The sequence below is a fragment of the Aethalodelphis obliquidens genome, unplaced genomic scaffold (genome assembly GCF_003676395.1).
Source record: "Aethalodelphis obliquidens isolate GAN/ISIS:26980383/991018 unplaced genomic scaffold, ASM367639v1 scaffold38, whole genome shotgun sequence".
NCBI lineage: Eukaryota > Metazoa > Chordata > Mammalia > Artiodactyla > Delphinidae > Aethalodelphis > Aethalodelphis obliquidens.
In genome coordinates this window covers 17,135,990-17,155,631 of record NW_020837982.1, presented here as the reverse complement: position 1 = coordinate 17,155,631, position 19,642 = coordinate 17,135,990, and the positions used below count along the sequence as shown (strand labels likewise).

Genomic DNA, 19,642 nt, shown 5'->3' with positions numbered 1-19,642 from the left:
ATTCTTTATCCTGAAATAAGTTTACACCGAGCCCAAGTTTGCCAAGTAGCACAGTCTTGATAGGTTTTATTCGCCACACCTCGCCCTAAGAGAAGGCTCTGCCACCACAGAGCCCTGCGCCATCTGCGGCCTTCCCCACAGTCATTCGTTAGCACCTCATATTGCGGGGCACAGGGCTGGGGGCTGTCCGAGGCTGCAAAACCATCTATTTCACCTGTCTGGTCGCTGACTCGATTCCTTCCGCAGTAACCCTGCGCGCGTGTTGCAGGCTCACGAACCCCTAGAGAGACAGGGAGAGCCTGTCCCTCTAGGACCCTGTTCCAGCTGTGGACAGCCTTCCCCATGAAAAGTTCCTGTCCTGTGCCGAAATCTGTCTCGTGTTCCTTTTCATCCGCCATTGCTCCTTTGCTCTCTCTTGGGGTCCGGATGCGTCCCGTTGATCTCCCTCCCAGCATCCTCTTGGGAATCTCTCAGCCTTTTCTTCCTCAGACTGGAAATCCCCAGCAGCGTCTTCAGCTTCCTTCGTCTGGCTCGTTACACAGCTCAGAAGTGCACGCAGAGCAAACCGGCACTTCCTTGTCCTAGGTACTGACTACATGTCTCACGATACAGCCTATTTAATCAGCTGTTTTGGCCTCAACACCGCAGATTCTGCAGCTCACTGAAACCAGAACCCTGATGTCTTTTTGTCTTTGCTGCCATTTAGCCACATCTCCGCTCTAACCTTTTACTGCAGAAAAATTTTCTGGACCCAAGAAAAAGAACTGATGCTTATTTATCTATAAACTTCAGCTTGCTGTTTCACCTACCGTTCCAACCTCTTAGAAATGCCTAGTACTCTGGTCACTTAAGAATCTAATTATGACCATGACATGATGTTAGGCTTTGGAGTCTAAAACGCTTGATTCCATCTGGAAATTTTCTACCCAAGGGGCTTGGAGGCTGGTCCAGACTTTTCACGAGGGCTTCAAACCATACGCACATCCTGGGCCCAACCCACAGTGCCTCCTGCAGCCCACGGGGAAGGGACAGCGACAGGAAGTCTGGTTCACGTCTCGGCCGCGTGAATCACGCGTGGCCAGTCGCGTGCGTCCTGGACAGGACTCCTGTGTTGAAGGACAGTGTGATGCTCCATCTGCGCCATTTATGATGCTTCCTGTGTCTTTTCCATCAATAATACTTCAGTCAGTTGCTTGTCAGAGACGCTCAGCTGCTGACAGGTCCTCATAACCTGACTAAGATAAACTGCCAAGAGGTGCTTGCACTGGAAACAAAACACACAAACCAGTTAGAAACCGGAGGGGCCGGGCTAACCTAGACCTCTCACCACCATCACACGTAGCAGGAAAGGAGTGAGGCACAGACTGTGCGCCTCTAACTCACTGCCTGCAAGTGAAGACAAAGATGAGACCTCCTAGGAGGCAGTGGGGACGAAGGAGGTTTTCCTTTGCCTGTTGTTTGGGGCAACAGTTTAGATCCAGCTTGGTACAGGTAAAACCAAGGGAAAACTGAGACAGGCTCTTTATTTTAGTCCTAAATTATATTTCTTTCTTCCTCGCCTTCAGAAGGCTGTTAATAGCAATGGCTAACGTTCCTTGAGGTACTGTGCTAAGTGCTTCTGAGAATTATTTAATAATGAGATAATAAGATTATCTCATTTAAGCCCCCCAGCGGGACAGGTCTTATCCCCATCTTACACACATGCTCAGAGTCTACAGTGTAGTCCCTTCACCACTATTAGACTTCCGGGGCGCGGTGTCGGGGGCAGGGGCAGGGGTGGCAGGACCCTTACATGTCTCGGCCTGTAACACCTCTGGGGAGAGGACCTGTGCTGGACCTTGTATCACAGCACATACAGCTTAGGTTACTGGAGGGCCTGCTTGAACCCTGTCATTTTTCAGGTGAAATCAGCTGTGAAGGTGGCTTCTTGTACAATGGGACATTCAACCTGCCACCCAGTTCCCGAGGTGTGTAAAAGAAAGGGGAAGAACTCAGCGGGTGCTACAATATTCTTCCTTGGCAAGACTTAACAAATGGCTGGACAGTGCTTTCTCCTGTGGCATCAGGAGCTTTGTGAGTGTGTCTTGTTCCTGCTTGATGCCCTGACTCCGTGAAGTCAGCAGAGGCACCGATGTGCTCTCCTGCCCCCGGGAAGGTCGAGCATGGCCAGGTGCCAGGCTGTCTCACGGGGAGTGGGAAGAAACACCTCGAGGCTGGACGTGGAGCTGGGGGTATGCAAAGCTGCCAGCAGCGATTTAGTTCGTATTTCTATTGGGCCGACTGGTTCCCCAGTTGCCAGCTTTGGGGATTACCTGTTGCCCTCCGCACAGCTTCATCTGTGACCTTTTAAATTAAAATGGGAAATTGGTGTAGTTCTAAAAAGGACACTGCATTTTGGGAGGGTAAACCCAAAAGAGAGGACTAACTGAAGTCAAAGAGAAGAAACTACTGTCTGTTTCCACATGCAGTAAAGTCCCCACTTTGTGCAGCTCTTAAACGACGCGGCGAGGGCTCTCAATCTCTCCTAGCTCAGCCGCAGCTGGGGGGCCCTTCCCATCCTCACCAGGAGGCTGTCACCCTTCCGCAGCACTGAGAAGGCAAATGCCGGACACGAACAGTAATGACAAGAGGCCAAACACACGTATGTTCTACCGGAACTTCCAAGTACCTAGAAAGGAAAGGATAGATGGGATCAGACTTGGAAAGGTGTGCTGGAAGACCACTCCCTTCCCCCGGATTTATCTGCCTGACGACTCAGAGCTGCTCTGCGCTGGGAAGAACCGTAGGAACATCTTCCGCAGAAGTGGCAACTCGACTTCCCTGCCTACGGGACCTTCCTGCTGCCTTAGAGCTCTGCCCTTGAGGACTCCACAGGACAAAACAGAAGCGTTTCGGGTGGGTTAAACCATCCCTCTGGCTGGTGATTCAGAGGGCCCACTCCGTGGGCTGACTATAAAGAGGCAGAGGAGAAAGCCCCCTCATTTGCACTTCATCGTGGTGTTTCTCAACCTCTGGTATTTCACAGCATGTGTGTAAACGTCTAAAGCTTCCACCACACGTGTGAAGGGAGTCTGAAAACAGGTGAAGGCTTGGCGGTGAGGCAGAAAGACAGGTCTTCAGAAGAAAACGGGAAAGGGCTTCTGAAAAGCATCTGAGAACAGGAGGAATGTAGGAAGCAGAGAATCTTGTAACAGGATGATCGGGCGGCTGTCTCAGAGCGCGGTAAGCCCAGATCTGCCTGTTCCCCAGCAGGATGGAAGGAGCGCACAGATACGAGGGCTGGGAACACGCCAGTCCAAGAGCAGACGGCTGGCTGTCAGTCAAGTGGTGAGGAGAGGCCGTCCAGGGAAGTGACGCTGCATCTGGAGTGTGACTGGACAAACGGAGAAATCGCCTGTTTACGTCTCCACCACGAAGCGGCCAAAGACACAGCTGAGGGCTTCATTCCTACAGTTAAATCTGCAGGGCTTCCCTGGTGGCGCAGTGGTTAAGAGTCCGCCTGCCAATGCCCGGGACATGGGTTCGAGCCCTGGTCCGGGAAGATCCCACATGCCGCGGAGCAACTAAGCCCGTGCACCACAACTACTGAGCTTGCGCTCTAGAGCCCGCAAGCCACAACTACTGAGCCCACAAGCCACAACTACTGAGCCTGTGCTCTAGAGCCCGCGAGCCACAACTACTGAAGCCTGTGCGCCTAGAGCCCGTGCTCCGCAACAAGAGAAGCCACCGCCATGAGAAGCCCGCGCACCACAACCAAGAGTAGCCCCCGCTCACCGCAACTAGAGAAAGCCCACGCGCAGCAACAAAGACCCAACGCAGCCAAAAAGAAATAAATAAATTTAAAAAAAAAACACTCTGCAAACTGTTGGCAAAAGGAGCGCCCTGGGCACGCGGCGCCACCCCGAGGGCTCGCTCACGTGAACCGCAACTTAGGGATTGCCACAGGGCTCCCACGTTTTGCAGGCTCTGAGGTGGCCACCTACATGAAAAGGCCAGGACTTAAAAAGCACCAAATACCAGAGCTCCTCTTTCTCCTCACAAAGAATAAAGCAGCAGGAAAGGCTTCAACCGAGCAACAGCAGTGTTCAGGCACGAGCTGTGCCTGTTCGTCAAATGTCCTGGCATTCACGTGACGCGGCCATGTCGCTAAGGTTTCTTGACCAAGTCAGGAGAATTCCTTGGGGGCTGCAAGATTACCAGAAATGGCCCATGACTAGGTAAGAAGATGCCTACTGTTCCCATTAAAAATTTCAGCCCCAGTTACAAATCAGGTGTGAAGAAAATCACATGTTACAGATTTCCAGTCCTGGGGCGCTGACATGTTTTCGGTGGTGGACGCTGAGAATGATTGCAGGAATCTCCCCAGTGTCTGGAAAACACAGGCTGAAGGGAGAGCATTAAAGCAGACTGTTTCCCACTCAGTCCTGCACGAAAACCGGTCAACATCCAGCAGTGACACCAACAATTCTTGCGTCTCCAAACTGTCACCAATGAATAAAACACTTCGGATTTCTTCTTCTCTCTGGATTTACATTTAACTAGGCATAAGCCTCTGGAATTCTACACTGACAAGTTCCTTCTTATGGGGGGTCCCCAGCCCATCAGAATACTCTCTGGATGAAGCTGAGTGCCGGTAACTCAGGGACAGGGAGAGTTTCTACAAGAGGTTCCCTTGCTGATCCTTTCAAAGGCTGGCTAGGACTCAAAACGTTCAGCCGCCCGAGGCAGTGAATACTGTAAATGAACAGTCAATTCTGAATTTGCTTCGTCTTTATGGAGCAGTGGACAACTAACGAACCCAATAATCAGGCAGAGATCTGAGTTGGATACGTTTAGAACTAGAAATTGACCTCACGGACCATCTAATTCACTTCCTTCACCCTTCAATGGAAAACCCCCCTCCTCTCACGGGAAATACTCCCAGTTCAGCCACTCAGAGCCTGGAATGTTTATCCCCAGAAGGAGAGAGCTTTTAAAAAAAGCAGTGCAGGAAAGAGGATACTCAAACCCAGGCTGGACGTGTGTGCACCTTGCCTGGAGGAAGTCTGCTGCGGTTCCAGTGAGGTTCTAAGGTGACTGGCCCACCTGCGTGGTCATCCACTCAGGACAGTTTTACTTTATGGCTGCGCCAAGCCTCTTAGCATCCATCACAGTGGGGAACTGTATGATCTACTGTTCCCCAAGTTCGGTGCCTCTCTCGGAAAGAGGACTATACATTCCTGCCCCATTAGATACAGGCTGACTGTGTGACCTGCCTTAGCCAGTACAACGTGAGTAGCCAAGCAGAAACGTTAAAAACGGTGCATACTATGTCCTCTTCTCTGTCTGCCGTGAGATCTGCAATGTTCCAGACGGGGGCTGCTCCAGCGGCTGGGACCCTGAGTGAAGACGTTTTGGAGCAGAGCTGCAGTTGACTCTTAATGGAGGTGTATAGTGAGTGAGTGAGATATAAACTTTGTTTTGAGATTTGGGGGTCATTGTTACCACAGCCTAGCTTATTTAGCACCTCCTGACTGACGCACCCCCGTTCCTGGGTGGACCAAAGTTTATCAAAAAGAAACTCAGGTAACAACGTCAGTGTGACTTTAAGATAATTTCCACTACACCTGGACGAAGTGAGAGCATTAGAAGGTTGCCCTATGGAACGATAACTAGCAGGACCAAGAGGCAATGTCTGACTCAACTTTTATCATCTCACAGGACCTCTGAATTAAGCCAACTTCTTTCTATGTTACTATATACAATGAAACCACTGAGGTTAATTTGAGCGTGTCTATAAGATTTCTACAGCCTCATTTAATTCAGAGTCCCAGCTGACAGCCACAATTCTAAGAAGTGAGCATTTTTATGACGAATAAAGCAACATGATATAATACAGAATGTGAATGATGAAAATTAAACAACTCACAGTGATCCTGGGAGGAACAAAAAAGTCAACAATAACTGAAGTATTTCAGAGTCTTTAAGATTTTAACTAACAATGAGATCCCAGAACTAGAGGGCAGTTGGGACTCTGCTTGTGCAGGTCAGGGGTTCTGCTGATGTTGGAACTAGGACAAAAAATCTGAAACTAAAAGACATGGGAAAACTCCGAGGCCCTCCCCGTTGAGGGTATTTCAGCTACATAAAAACCAAAAGTAAATACTCTAGAAGGAAGACGGAAACACTTCCTCAGGTACAAACAACATCCCTTAAGAGTGCCGCTTATTAATCTATGCAGTTCACCACGAGAAAGTTCTCATCAGCAGCCTCTTTTAAGTAAATACAACCCAGAGTTTTAACTGCAGCCTTCAGCACGGATCACCCCGGCTTACTTCATGCAGAAATGCAGGAGGACGTGCCAGGTTGGCCGCACCATCCTGCAGTGTGGAACCGCAAGTAAGTTCCCTAGGCAAAGCCACCCATGTACCCAAGAGGCTCTGCCCAGTCACTCACTCACTAAGAATGAGTCAACACGGTCTTAACTCTGAGGTCATCATAAATAAACCAGAATCCAAACACTGAAAAATCCCTCCTTCCTGGTCTTCAGCAAGGCCTGGATTAAATACAAGAGCTGACAGCTTCGTTTTCACTCCTTCCAAGCCAGACACAAAATTCTGGAGACCACTGCTGGTGTTTAATTTCATTCACAAGATTCCCTTCGCTCAATCCCAGCGGCAGGTACCACTGTCTAATGTAGCTAAACTGGGGGTGGGGAGTGTGGCCCACTGCTGACGTACAGACAGGCAGTGCAGGATGGCCTTTACACATCCCCGCTGCCGGAGGTGACTGTTAATTTTCTGCACCTCAGTTTTCGGCACAATGAATATCTTTCCGGGCTTTTGGTGAGAATTATCAATACATGAAAGTAATTCGGAGTCTGATAAGAGTCTGATCTGTTACTTTACAAATCTACCTACCTTCAGCTCCAGTGGGCACAACTAAGGTCCAAGTAAACTGCCTGAATTCAGCAGTTTGGCCTTCGTGAACACTTCTTGACAACAATTTTGACAGATCATTTCTATGAGATGAATCTGGACATGTGGAAGGACTTCAAAGTACATTTTGGTTTTTGCTTGTAAGCAAGAGATAATGTAACAAGGTGATGGAGTCAGCGCTTTTTGGTGGGTGGGTGGGTGGGAAAGTACCTCTAGTATTAAACGACAGGAAGGCAAAAGTTGACTGTGCTCCGTTAGACCTAAGAGATCCTCTCTGCGTCATTGCTGGTTCTACACATCGCTACCAGGTAGAGCTAACAGGTCATGTTTATCTTATTTTAACTACTCATACTCTTATTTTACCAAGTTGGGTCAAAGGCTTTTCAAAAGCCCAGGAAATACTCAGAGCTGGTCACTAGCTTTCACAGAGATTCATGAAAACATTTTGTCCTATGGGGATTCTGTTGAGATAATCCCCACCTCTAGGTCTCTACCTGGTAAACACGCCTCCCACTGGGTGATGAGATTAAGGTGACGGACTGGCGATCAACGAGGTCCAAGGCCTGGACGGCTGATGAGCCAAAGACAAACTTCAGCCTGGGGAGCAGAGAAGCTTCAGGTTAGACGGCTGGACTCAAGCCACCTCTGCGACTTGACCCAAAGGATCACCACTGGCAGTTTTTTAAAATTCAGTTCATTTTAATTTGGAAAAAAAAAAAAAGCTGACAATACAGCAAAACCCCATGTAATCGACCCCCCAGAATAAATGTTAACATGACCCCATGTAATCAACCCCCCAGAATAAATGTTAACATGACCCCATGTAATCAACCCCCCAGAATAAATGTTAACATGACCCCATGTAATCAACCCCCCAGAATAAATGTCGACATGTTGTTTGGATAAAGAAGTCCTCTTTATACTTCAGTCTTTCCTATTCGTCCCAACTTCCTTCATCCCCGAGGCAACCACATGCATTTGATGGTTTCCTTCCTATTAATGTTTTTATATTTTATAATACATAGTACATATGTGTGTGTGCATACATATATATACACACATACATATATACATATGGTATCGTTTTATAAGTTTTAAAACATAAAAGGTATATGGTAGGCTTTTTTGGCAACTTTTTTTCCCCACTCAGTGTACTTTTGAGAATAATGCATGTATATATTTGTGTGTGTATATATATATATATTTTTTTTAAACTTTTGAATAATATTCTATTTTATGTACATAATACATTTTATGTTTTAAATACTCTGTTTTTTTTAAGTACTCTATTGATGGACATTCTGAATGTTTCCATTTGACACTATTACAAATAATACTCAGTTATCCCCGTACATGCCCCTTGGTGCACATATATGAGAGTCCTTCCTGGTTCTGTAAGTGAAAGTGGAACTGCTGGGCCTTAGGATATGTGCAGTTTTCAGTTTTAATGGGCGCTGCCAACAGCTTCCCACTGCAGAAACAGTGCTCCCCCTAGCGCCATATGAGAGTTCTATTTCCTTCTCATCCTCACCAACACCTGTATTATCAGGCCTTTTCATGTTTGACCATCTGATGGGTGTTAAATTTGTTCTTTATGGATCAGTAATAAAGGCTATCCAGCTGTTAAATGATGTACCAGAAAAAATGTGATATGTGGGAAAATTCTTACAGTATGTTAGGTGAGAAAGGTCGGGCACCGTATTTTATATCTAGAAACTCCATCATGTTAAAAATTTTTTTCTTAAGAAAATCTACAATTACCTCAAAATAAAACATTCCATTGAAAAAAAAAGGCGATAAACCAAATTGTAACAGTGATTATCACTGGCTTGTATGATTATTCATGCTTTTGATGTTTTATTTTCCAAGGACTTTATTTATTTATTTACAAGTATGGGTTATTTTTATAAACTGGAAGATAAAATGGCTGGGTTGAACTAAAACTAAAAAGTTAATGTTTTAAAGAACCCATATGATTTGACACAAAATAAGAAGACAGCACTACTAAGGCTTTAAAATTAAAACGTTCAACTTCTGCATTTTCTAACAAAGTAGTCTGTTACTATAACAAACTGTTAGAATGGGAAAAGTGTTTAAAATTAAACATAGGATGATTGTCTATGGGCAAAGAAAACTAAAGTTTGACATAAAATCTGGTAACAATTTTATCAATCAAATTCCAATTAAGTTTAAAACTGGATCTAATAAGAATTTTTTTAACCTGCCTTGTCTACTTTATAACATATTGTGAATATCTCAATGCACTTTTAACCACTTTTAATGGTTATAAAGAATTCCATTGTAAAGATCAATTACTTTTATTTTCCCCAAACTCTATTTTTTGGATAATTAGAGTTTATTAAATTTAATTTGAATAATTAGATTGTTTCAAGGTGTTTTTTCTTTTTGCTACCATAAACAATAGTGGATGAATGTGCTCACTATAAAGCTTTAAACATCCATGATTAATTCCCTGAGATACAGTCTTATAAGTGGAATTTCTGGGTCAAAGAATATGTATATTTTAAAGCTCCTGTTCCCAGTTGCCAGTTTACCTTCCAAGTTACACTCCTACCATCAGTTATCCTCTTCTCCATGTTCTTGCCAACATCTGGAAGATTCTTACCAACATCTTTTCTGTGATACCCAGGTTTTATAGATGGGAAGTTATCTAATTATTTTAATTTGTATTTTTATGATCACTAGTAAAATTTAGCTTTTTGTCAAAGCTTTTGGTAACTTGAATCCTTTTATTACTTGCCTATTTTCTTTGTTTTAAATGTAGTCATTTTTTTAATAATGTAAAATCTTTGTAAAAAATTTAAGAAATAGAGAAAAAGTTAAAGCCATTTTCTAAATTGCACCTCCTTCCTCCCCCCTAAGATAACCTCTGGTATAAGTTGGTGTATATCCTTCAGGAGTTTTTAAATATAAATGTTTATGTGCAGTTAAATGTTTAGTTATTCCTAGGTAGCTTTCACTTTTTTCTTGCTATTAGGAATGTAATTAATGTTTGAACTTTGTGTATGAAGGAAAATAATTATTAGTTTCTGTATTTAAAAAAAAAAACTTTATTCTCTTGGTGTTTAAAAAGTAGTTATGTCCCCTACAAATAATGACAATTGTCTCTCTTTGCAAATAGGCATACGGCTGACTCTTGAACAATACGGGGATTAGGGGCACTGACCCTGAGCAGCTGAAAATCTGCGTATAACTTTAAGCTGCTCTCCATATCTATGGTTTAACCAGCCTCACATGGTATAGCACTGCAGTATGTATTTACTGAAAAAATCACTATGTGTGGACACACATAGTTCAAACTTGCGTTGTTCAAGGATCAAGTGTACTTCTCTTTTTTTTATGTGTTCGTGTAACAGCTACAACTTTTAGAGCAATGTTAAAGTGTCAATTAGGACAATAAGGGAATGCCTTGTACTGTCAGATACAGTGTTGGTTATTCACTTGAGACAGATTTTTAATCATGTAAAGAAAATATTGTTCCTAGTTTAGTAAGAATATTTTTTAAAAATCAAGAGTTGATGCTGAAAGAATTTGGCCTTTAAAAAACACATTAATGATTAAAAACAAAAAACCCAAATACAACAGGATATATACTTACGATAACAGATGCTCATCAGGAACTGTAAAACAGGAATGGAAAGAAGGTTAATTGTGTCAAACCAGTGACCATAGACAAAAACATCTTAAAGAGACTATAAACAGGGGCTTCCCTGGTGGCGCAGTGGTTGAGTCTGCCTGCCAATGCAGGGGACACGGGTTCGAGCCCTGGTCCAGGAAGATCCCACGTGCCGCAGAGCAACTAAGCCCGTGTGCCACAACTACTGAGCCTGTGCTCTAAAGCCTGCGAGCCACAACGAGTGAAGCCCGTGCACCGCAACAAAGACCCAACGCAGCCAAGATAAATAATTTTATCAAAAAAAAGAGAAAAGACTATAGCCAAGAAGACTTTTGTGTAAGATGGTGAATTGAACATAGGCATCAAATTTTACTCCTTCCCAATATTCTGCTAAACAATAATAAAAGGATTTTTTTAAAAGAAGCATAAACTCCCCAGGATGAGGACAGGGAGAAACACAGCTGGAAAATAATTTACAAGACCTGAGAACACTGAATCCTAAGTGAGCAATGGGAGAGCCGAGTGTAAATCAGAGCCTGATTTACCCTTCAGAATCTAGTACCCCCTCCTGCTAAAACAAACCTCAGAAACTGGTGGCACCAGATGGCTCTGGAGTGGGAAGGAAGCAGGGGGGCTAAAATAAGACTCTTTGAAAGAAAGTTTAAGAAGCTAGAAGGTCGCAGAATAATGCTTTCAGATGTCTGAAGAAATGGTATTTCCAACATATAATTCAATACCTAGCCAAACTATCAATTAAGTGTGAGGATAGGAAAAGGACTTTTTCAGGCATGTAAAGCCTCAAAAAGTACATCTCGTGCTTTTCTTCAGGAAGGTACTAGAGTATGTGCTCTATAAAATAAGGTAGCAAACTGAGAAAAAGAAAATTGTAGGGTGAACTAAATAGAAGGCTCAACTTAGGTAAAGGGAATTCCCCAGACAATAATGGTGAAGGGAGATCTCAGGAGACAGCCAGCCCATAGGAGAGCACACCTGAAGGCTCTAGGAGAGACTCCTGCAGGAACATGAAACTGATAAAACATCTCATTCACCTGAACATCTTGAGTAGCGATTTAGAACACTGGTAAAAAAAGAGTTTGAGGTTGAATCAGGGATACATAAAAAAGTAAACAAACACAAGTATGACAGTTTTGAGAGAAAGCAGAAAGTTACAGGAAAGGAAACGTAATCCTAGTTTCCTGCATGGCTCAGCTGTGACTCCATTTTACGTCATCACAAGTGTAAACTCAGTATTGACCTAAAGAAATTATCGTTGAAGGGTGGGGGGTCAGGAAGAGTGTATGACTAACTAGAACAAAGATTTTTAAATAGCAGAAAACGGTTCTGCTGAAAATAAACGTGAGTCAGTGGTAGTGGTCGCTCTGAGTCCTGAGCATCAGGGGCACCTGCAGGCCCCCTTCAAGACTCTCAGTGTATGGATTAATCCATTCAGACACAGAGCCCATCTCGGGCAACCACTGTTTGAGCTGACAACAGACTGGCTTTCCCCCCACCCTTTCTGGGATCAGAACATGTTTGAATACCTGGCTGGCCTAATCTTTTAAGCACATATACTGCTTTAGTTTTAACTGAAATGAGAAAAGTTGGCTTCCTTTTCTCAATTCTTTAAAAACAGTAACTCAAGATAAATCCTTTTCAAAGTGCGGTCCTTTTCAAACAAAAGCCATCCAAGTGAACCAGCAGGGGCAGTTCTGAGGTCTAATCTATTTATTCAATGACCATTCGGACGCTGGTTGCGCAGCTCTCATGCAGATGCACTTCGATCGGGACCCTCTCAATACCGGTGTGTGCTGCGAACGCCCAGGGATGCGGGAACCTCGTCACAGAGCATCCTCTGCTGGTCAAAGGAAAACAGGTACAGCCACAGCGTCCAGAACCGCCCCCGCCCACCCCAAATCGCTGCGTCTGCAGCCGGGTTTGCGGCCCTGAAATACTCGCTCGTTGAACAGGGTGTAGGAGAGGATTCGTTTAGAGCGAACACAGATTTTGAGAAGGAAGGGCTACTGACGAGGTCAACAGAAACCTCCCTCGTAGGGGCCAGCAGCCCCGCCCCGGTACCCCGGGTTTCCGCCCCCGCCGGCGCCGCCGCATAAGCCTCCAGCCCGTACTCGGCGCGCCGTCCCGCGCCGCCGCCGCCATCTCGCTCAGCAGCTCCTCCACCACTGCCGGCAGCGTGAGCGCCCGCGCCGCCACCGCCATGACCGGTCTCGCGCTAGCCAGGGCGTGGCGGACGCGGTGACGTCAGTGCGTCCCGACCAATCGGCGGGCGCTCGACGCCGGTGGCGGGACTTCCGGGGCGGGACTTCCGGGCCCCGGACCGCAGTCCGCAGAGGACGCGGATGGCCATGCACCGGATCCTGGGCGCGGGCCTGGCTCTACGTCTCCTGCGGGTGGCGGGGCGGCGGGGCCGGGGCTGCCCGGCGCGCCTGCTGCCGGGTCCGGCGGGAGGCCGAGCGCCCGCGGCGGACGTGCCGCCGTGCCGAGAGGCGCCGCGAGGCCTGGGCCCGGGCCTGCTGTCGCTGCTGGCAGGTGAGGGGCGCGGGCCCGCGGGCTGGGAGGGCCGGGCGGGCCGGGCCGGGCGCGGTGACCTCAGCGCCCCTTCCCGCAGCGCTCGCCTGGTCCTCGAGGCCCGCCCCGGCGGAGCAGGAGCGGGAGCGGCAGGGCGCGGGCGGGGCGGCGGCCGGGGACGCCGAGGCCGAGATCATCCAGCTGCTGAAGCGAGCCAAGGTGAGGGCCTGCAGTGACGGTGACACCGGTGGACGGAGGCCCGGCGTCTCCAGTGCAGGTGGAGGCGGCGCCGGGGGCAGCGGAGTTAGCCAGCGTTGGGGGTGAGAGCGCCGGCCGGGAGAATTGTGCACACGTGTGGCGTCCTGATGGTGCAGCTTAATGCGGGCCGTGCGCGGTTTGGTCCTTCTCTCTCTTCCCCTCCCCGGGTTATCGCGTCTGTTCCATTGGGCTGACTGCCGCCACCTGGCCAGCAACGTCCACACTGATGCCCGCAGACGGCGGGGTGTGCCGATGTGCCAGCTCCTCTTTGAGGCTTCACCTGCCCCAGACTAACCCCTGATCTTAAGTGCCCGCCGGACACCTCCCTTCACCGTCTCTTGTTTACTGCTACCTACCTAGTTTTCCAGCCTGGACGCTTCATAGTCATTTTTTAAACTTGTGGTCCCTAACTACCACCTCCTGATATACTTAGAGTCCAGCAACAGATCCTTTTTGGATTTTGCCACCAAATCCAAAATATTTCTCAAATCTGCCCCCTTTTCTCTGTCTCTCCTGCTGTCACCCTGGCCACGCTGCTGCAGCCTCCTAACTCCAAGTCTGGTCTGCCCTATTGGGCCCCTGCCACCCAGTCTTCATGCAGCAGCCAGAGTGATTTTTTTTTGCGGTACGCGGGCCTCTCACTGTTGTGGCCTCTCCCGTTTTGGAGCACAGGTCCGGACGCGCAGGCTCAGCGGCCATGCACGGGCCCAGCCGCTCCGCGGCACGTGGGATCCTCCCGGACCGGGGCACGAACCCGTGTCCCCTGCATTGGCAGGAGGACTCTCAACCACTGCACCACCAGGGAAGCCCCCAGAGTGATTTTTTAAATGTAAATCGGATCGTATCACTTCCTTGCCCATAAACCTTGAATGACTTCCCACAGCATTTGGGATAGAACCCAAGCTCCCTGCTGTGGCCTGAGACCCTACACGATCCACCCTACGTTGCCTACCTATTTGGCAGTTATCGTCAGGCTCACCATCCTCCCTTCACATCTGTTGCCTTTCATTTTTGTTTTTTTTTTTTAGAAGGAATTAATTAGTTCTTTTTATTTTATTTATTTATTTTTGACTATGTTGGGTCTTCGTTGCTGCGCGGGCTTTCTCTAGTTGTGGCGAGCAGGGGCTACTCTCTGTTGTGGTGCGCGGGCTTCTCATTGTGGTGGCTTCTCTTGTTGCGGAGCACGGGCTCTAGGCATGCGGGCTTCAGTAGTTGTGGCACACGGACTTAGTTGCTCCGTGGCATGTGGGATTTTCCCGGACCAGGGCTCGAACCCGTGTCCCCTGCATTTTCAGGTGGATTCTTAACCACTGCGCTGCCAGGGAAGCCCTTGACTGGTTTTTGAAGAACCATTTTCTTCAGCCTGTAGGGCCTTTGCTCGTTCCTACTCTCTGTTTGGGTCATTTTCCTCACAATTCCTTATTTGGTTGACTCTTTCTCTTCCTTCTTACCTCAGTTTAACTGTCACTTCCTTGGAAGGCTTCTCTGACTCCCATTGAGGGGGGACCCCTTATTGTTCCTTTCTGTTGCTTTTCTTCCTAGCTTTTATCATTAGTTGTCATTAAGCTTACTTGTCCTACAAGGTCACTTCCAGCCTGCAGGAAGAGAGAAAGAGGATGTAGGGCCAGCAGCTTCCTTATAAGATTTGATAAAAATTGCTTACATTCCTGCTGCCTGCATCTGTTGGCCAGAGTTTTGTCATGTGGCCAAACAGAGCTGCAGGGGAGGCTGAACTCCCTGTCACCATTGTAGACATAATGCCTGGTGCATAGTAGGAGTTCAGTCAGTATGTGACGAATGAATGAATAACTTCCTTCTGTGTGTTGGGATATATAGCTGTACCCACTTCCGTGTGGTAGCACAGGCATCTGCTTTCTTTATATTTCATTTTCTGTTATTTTCTTTGTTTTCTCTTTTCAGTTGTGCATCATGAAAGATGAGCCAGCAGAGGCAGAGCTAATTTTGCATGATGCTCTTCGTCTTGCCTATAAGAGTGATAACAAGAAGGCCATCACTTACACTTACGATTTGGTAACTCCTCTCGCCAGTCTGAGCCATTGATGATTAAGGGTGGATGCAGGAGAAGGGTGGTTAGGCACCTGATTCATGTTCCTGACCTGCAGCAGGCCCTGAAGCTCTTTGCTTTTTGTTTTTACTAAGTTTTCTTTTGGTTTCAATTTTTATTACTCTTGGGGTGTCACAAGACGCCTCAATCCCAGACAAAAAAGAAATGAATATCATTAATATTTGTTTCTTCAGTGAAGAGTGGATCTAGATTTGGTTTGTCATCGTCAAAGTCTGTTCGCGTATTTGTTCTCACACCATTGCTGTACTTTGCTACTGGCAGATCAGTGACATACTTTTCTCTGCACTATTTTTTTAGCTAGAGGGTGAAAGCAAAGGGGAGTCTTTAGCTTAAACGTTTTGAAGTAAGTAGGAATACAATGCTCTAAACTGAAAAACAACTTGTAATTAATTTTCAGATGGCCAACTTAGCATTTATACGGGGTCAGCTTGAAAATGTAAGTAAATCACTTTGTAATGTCATGAATTTGTGAAGGGCTAGCCTGAAGGAACCTCTGTTAGTAAGGGTACAGGCTAAGCTGCTGTAACAAAGAGACCCCAAAATAGAGTGACTCAAATAAGAAGGAAGCATATTTCCCTTTAATGCATTAATCCAGAGGTAGCTAAGCCCTGAAGATGGGTAGGTACCTCTGCTCCATGAAGTGGCCCAGAAGCCCAGCTTCCTTCTAAGATAGGTCCTCATCTGCGTAAGAGAGCTGGCTCACCTCCAGCCTACAGGAAGGAAGAAGGAGAGGATGGAGGGCAAGCAGCTTCCTTATAAAGTGTGATTTAGAGATTGTTCACATGTGTTCTGCATGCATCTCTTGGCCACAGCTTCATCATGTGACCACACCTAACTGCAAAGGAGGCTTGACCTGGTAAAAATTGAGGAGAGTCTAACTAAAGAGATGGAGAGGAGGGTGAACATTAGGGGGTAGTTTCCAGTTTCTGCCACAGTGGGTTTGGAAGGGAAGTTAATTTCTGAAGTTGGTTTCTACTCATCACAGAATAGTTTTCAAGGTGCCCAGAGGATGTGCAGTCCTGGTATTTTAGTCTGTTTTCCCACCACAAGGTTACCTTTTTCTTTGTATATGTGAGTGTAAGTGTGTGAGTGTAAGTGTGTGTGTGTGTGTGTGTTGTGTTTTCCAAGGAATGGTACATAAGACTAGTGCTTAGAATCCAGGGTCATCTGGATAGGGGACCCAAATAAAACAAAAATCTTTTCCTTGCGCTTTTAGGCGGAAAAACTTTTTAAAGCAACAATGAGTTACCTGCTTGGAGGGGGCATGCAACAGGTAAGGATGTGACGTAGGATTGCTCCCTAGCTGAAGCAGTTTTCAAAAGTCTTACTTCCTGTAAACTCCATCCAGCCCCCACGTGTGCTTTGGCCAAAGAGTTGGAATTCTTTTTCCCTAAGACTGGTATAAAATTTGCCAGTCTTTCATTCACGCAAGAGCATGGTATCTGAGGAATTCACAGTTGCCTGATTCCTCCAAAAGTCTAAAGACTATGGCTTTCAGGTCAGAGTCAGTCTAGAAGTTGATCTGAAATACCCCTTGAGGAAATTTTACTTGTTATGAATTTCCTTCATTTTTCTTTTCCCAACAGGAAGACAATGCAATAATAGAAATCTCTGTAAAGCTGGCCACTATTTATGCTGCTCAGAATAGGTAAGTATAGTCAGAATCTAGGCGTGGAGGCAGCCAAAGAGTAGGGCTGTGGGCAAAACGTTGGCCCTGGGATGTTGCTTACTTTTCATTTACCTACTAATCACCTGGGTCTCCAGAACTTAGGTGTCACACTCATAGTGCTCCGTCCCTCACCTTTGAAATCTTGAGTCTTTTCTGGGCTTGCCCCTGCTGTTGCCATTAGCCTGCTGAGCAGGACATGCGGCCCTCGTACCTTTGGCTGCACCGTGACAAATCTAGGCAAGTTTTCTGTTCCTGCTTGAACTGGGAAGGGAAGTTGTACTTAGAACCTTAGCTTAGCTTTTCCTAGGAGAGGAGGGGGCACTGTAAAGGCTGCTGGGGATAATGTATTTTGCTGGTTTAGGGATCAGCAAACCAGGAAGTCAGGTATAAAGTTAAATGATGAGAGAGTTGCTGTGGGAATGTCTTAGTGGCTAGCTCAGCGGGCAGCTTTTAAAGCCCATAGAGATGATCTGGTAGCTAGGTTTCAGGAAGCAATACCCAGGAGTGGAGGAGAGACCTGCAGGTGGGACCAGAAGGCAGTGCTGAGTTAAAAGTGTTAGATGAGCCTGAGTTGTTACAAAAGAAGGAGGAGTCTGCGGGTGCGCAGGAGGGGCTTTGGGGACAATCCGGGTGTGTGCCGCGGATGAGAGAGGCCTGGTACCTTCGTTCTCTAGGTGGGGTTCAAAGAAGAAACCCTAGGATGTAAGCAGACAGCTCCTCTAGAGAGTTATATTTTGGGGTAAATTTAAGGAAAGACCTGAGTAAGCCTGGCTTTTCCTTTGCTTTATCGTTGCTGCAGAAGTTGGGTACCAGAAGTTTGGAATTGCTCTAGTCAGCAGCTCCTTCATTCTCAGCGGGACCCAGTCCGTCTCCTGGCATTTGGTTGGGCAACAGGACTAGCTACGGGTGGGGCGAGAGCTCCCAGGGCAAGAAGCAGCCCAGAGATAGTGACGGCGGAGGGTAAGGCACGCCCGTGGCCTCCTACGAGGTAGTACCCACTAGTAGTTCGCCTGCAAGTTACTCAAAAGTGTTTTTTCATTTTGATTTGTTAAGAAACGCATGAGACCAGGGCCAGGCCCTGAGGCTGAGAAAGGCTGATACAAGTTGGGAGGGGTCGTTGGTAGACATTTTGCTGTGACTCAGGATGCCTTGTGGGCAGCCTCCCCCGTTACGTGCCCTGATCGGATAGGGTCCCTCCTGCCAAGGTTTGGTTCTTCTGAGAACAGCAGAACAGTGGGGTCATCTGGCAAAGCACGAGAGGAGAAGAGGTGAGCTTGGTAGTGCCACCTGTGGTGAGAAGCTAGGAGCCAAAATGGAAGAGCAGAAACCAGGGCTGAGCTTGTGGACGGAGACGGAGTTTATGTCGTGTTTCTGTGCATCTCTGTAGAAACCAGCAGATGACCCTTGTTCTGTCCAGAGTCAGTCTCCCTGCTGCCTGGGTGTCCTCTCCAGTTGACTGAGGTCCTGAGAGTGGGGCTAAATGCCTTCTAGTGCCCTAGCTAGGAGTTCCCTTTCTGTAAAAGAAACTTGCATCAAAGACCTGCAGCTTGGGAGAAGTGTAGAGCTAACAGACCTCCAGAAACTGAGTGAGGTCAGCAGTTAGAATCCTCACTGCCGGGGCCCTCGCCTCCGTTGGTAGTGTATCACTTTGAGCAGGGGTAACCTCCTCACACGTGGAGGAGCTGATGGAACGGCTGGTCATGTCGGTTATTGAAACTCTGTCTTAAGTTAACGTTAATTAGGTGACCAAAAAAAACCCAAACTTGAGAAAGGGCAGATTGACACCTCTTAGAGACTTTAAACAAAATTCCCTCTTCCCGTCTTGCACTTGACAATGTAAACCTGAGCTGGAGAGATGAGGACAGAAGAGCACTTTGTGAAAGGTGTGCAGCTGATTGGTGCTCTTTGCTTTACAGACAGGAGCTGGCTCTTGCTGGTTATGAATTCTGCATTTCAACTCTAGAGGAAAAAATTGGGAGAGAAAAGGAATTATCAGAAGACACTTTGTCAGGTAGGGAAACCTGACTATTTTTTGGACAGTTGCCTTTTTTGCCACAAAGGGCTTCACTCTTCAGCTGTGGTAAAGGAAGCAGAAAGGTATCTGAATTGGGGGGGAAAGTTACTCATTTTGGAAGCTGTGGCTGTTTCTAAGGTCTCAGAGGGTTTGGAATTAGATATTTTCTTTAAATGACTTGACCACTGGTGGTGGTTGTTTTTTTTAACCCCGTGGTAACATCTTCATAATATATCTGTTGATTTTTATTATATATCATCTCTGGAAAATTGGGGAGCAGAAAGGGAAGTATTTTCTCTTGTCTCTTGGTTCAGCTACCAGTCACAATGCTAATTAAGTACCTTTGGTCCCCAATGTCCACCAGCTATGAGAAAGGAAGTGAAGCTCATGTTTTGTCTGTCTGTCCTCATCGTGGAGGGAAGAGCATGAAGAGTCATGCTGGGAACAGAATGGGGTGGGCGGGACACTGGCTCTCAGCCATTCGGGTTTCTCTCTCTCTCTCTCTCTCTCTCTCTCTCTCTCTCTCTCTCTCTCT

At 46.9% G+C, this 19,642-nt stretch overlaps 2 protein-coding genes across 7 annotated transcripts in view; one reads left to right on the top strand and one right to left on the bottom strand.

Moving 5' to 3' along the window:
- Positions 1–37: 37 nt before the first annotated feature.
- On the bottom strand, positions 38–12,805 carry ZSWIM7 (zinc finger SWIM-type containing 7). 2 transcript variants are annotated; one of them, XM_027131136.1, is made up of 5 exons: positions 12,681–12,805; positions 10,537–10,558; positions 7,412–7,514; positions 2,564–2,668; positions 38–1,264 (listed from the first exon to the last, which is right to left on the bottom strand). In XM_027131136.1, the coding sequence occupies exons 1-5, from the start codon at positions 12,769–12,771 to the stop codon at positions 1,145–1,147; spliced, it is 441 nt and encodes a 146-aa protein (XP_026986937.1). In that variant the 5' UTR covers positions 12,772–12,805; the 3' UTR covers positions 38–1,144. The 2 variants fall into 2 exon arrangements, with proteins under 2 accessions (XP_026986937.1, XP_026986938.1); XM_027131137.1 differs by lacking the exon at positions 12,681–12,805 and adding an exon at positions 11,545–12,673.
- A 91-nt stretch (positions 12,806–12,896) lies between these two features.
- The window catches only part of TTC19 (tetratricopeptide repeat domain 19), a 37,294-nt gene continuing 30,548 nt past the window's right edge, over positions 12,897–19,642 (top strand). For 3 of the 5 annotated variants that reach the window (XR_003438069.1, XR_003438068.1, XM_027131128.1), the window contains exons 1-7: positions 12,897–13,101; positions 13,181–13,299; positions 15,259–15,369; positions 15,822–15,860; positions 16,641–16,697; positions 17,011–17,072; positions 19,010–19,104. Coding sequence is in view for 3 of the 5 variants with exons in the window: in XM_027131128.1 (XP_026986929.1) it covers positions 12,912–13,101; positions 13,181–13,299; positions 15,259–15,369; positions 15,822–15,860; positions 16,641–16,697; positions 17,011–17,072; positions 19,010–19,104 (673 nt within the window). In the remaining 2 variants the exon portion in view is untranslated. The remainder of the gene's footprint in view (positions 13,102–13,180; positions 13,300–15,258; positions 15,370–15,821; positions 15,861–16,640; positions 16,698–17,010; positions 17,073–19,009; positions 19,105–19,642) is intronic. The other 2 variants (XM_027131127.1, XM_027131129.1) reach the window with 2 other exon arrangements.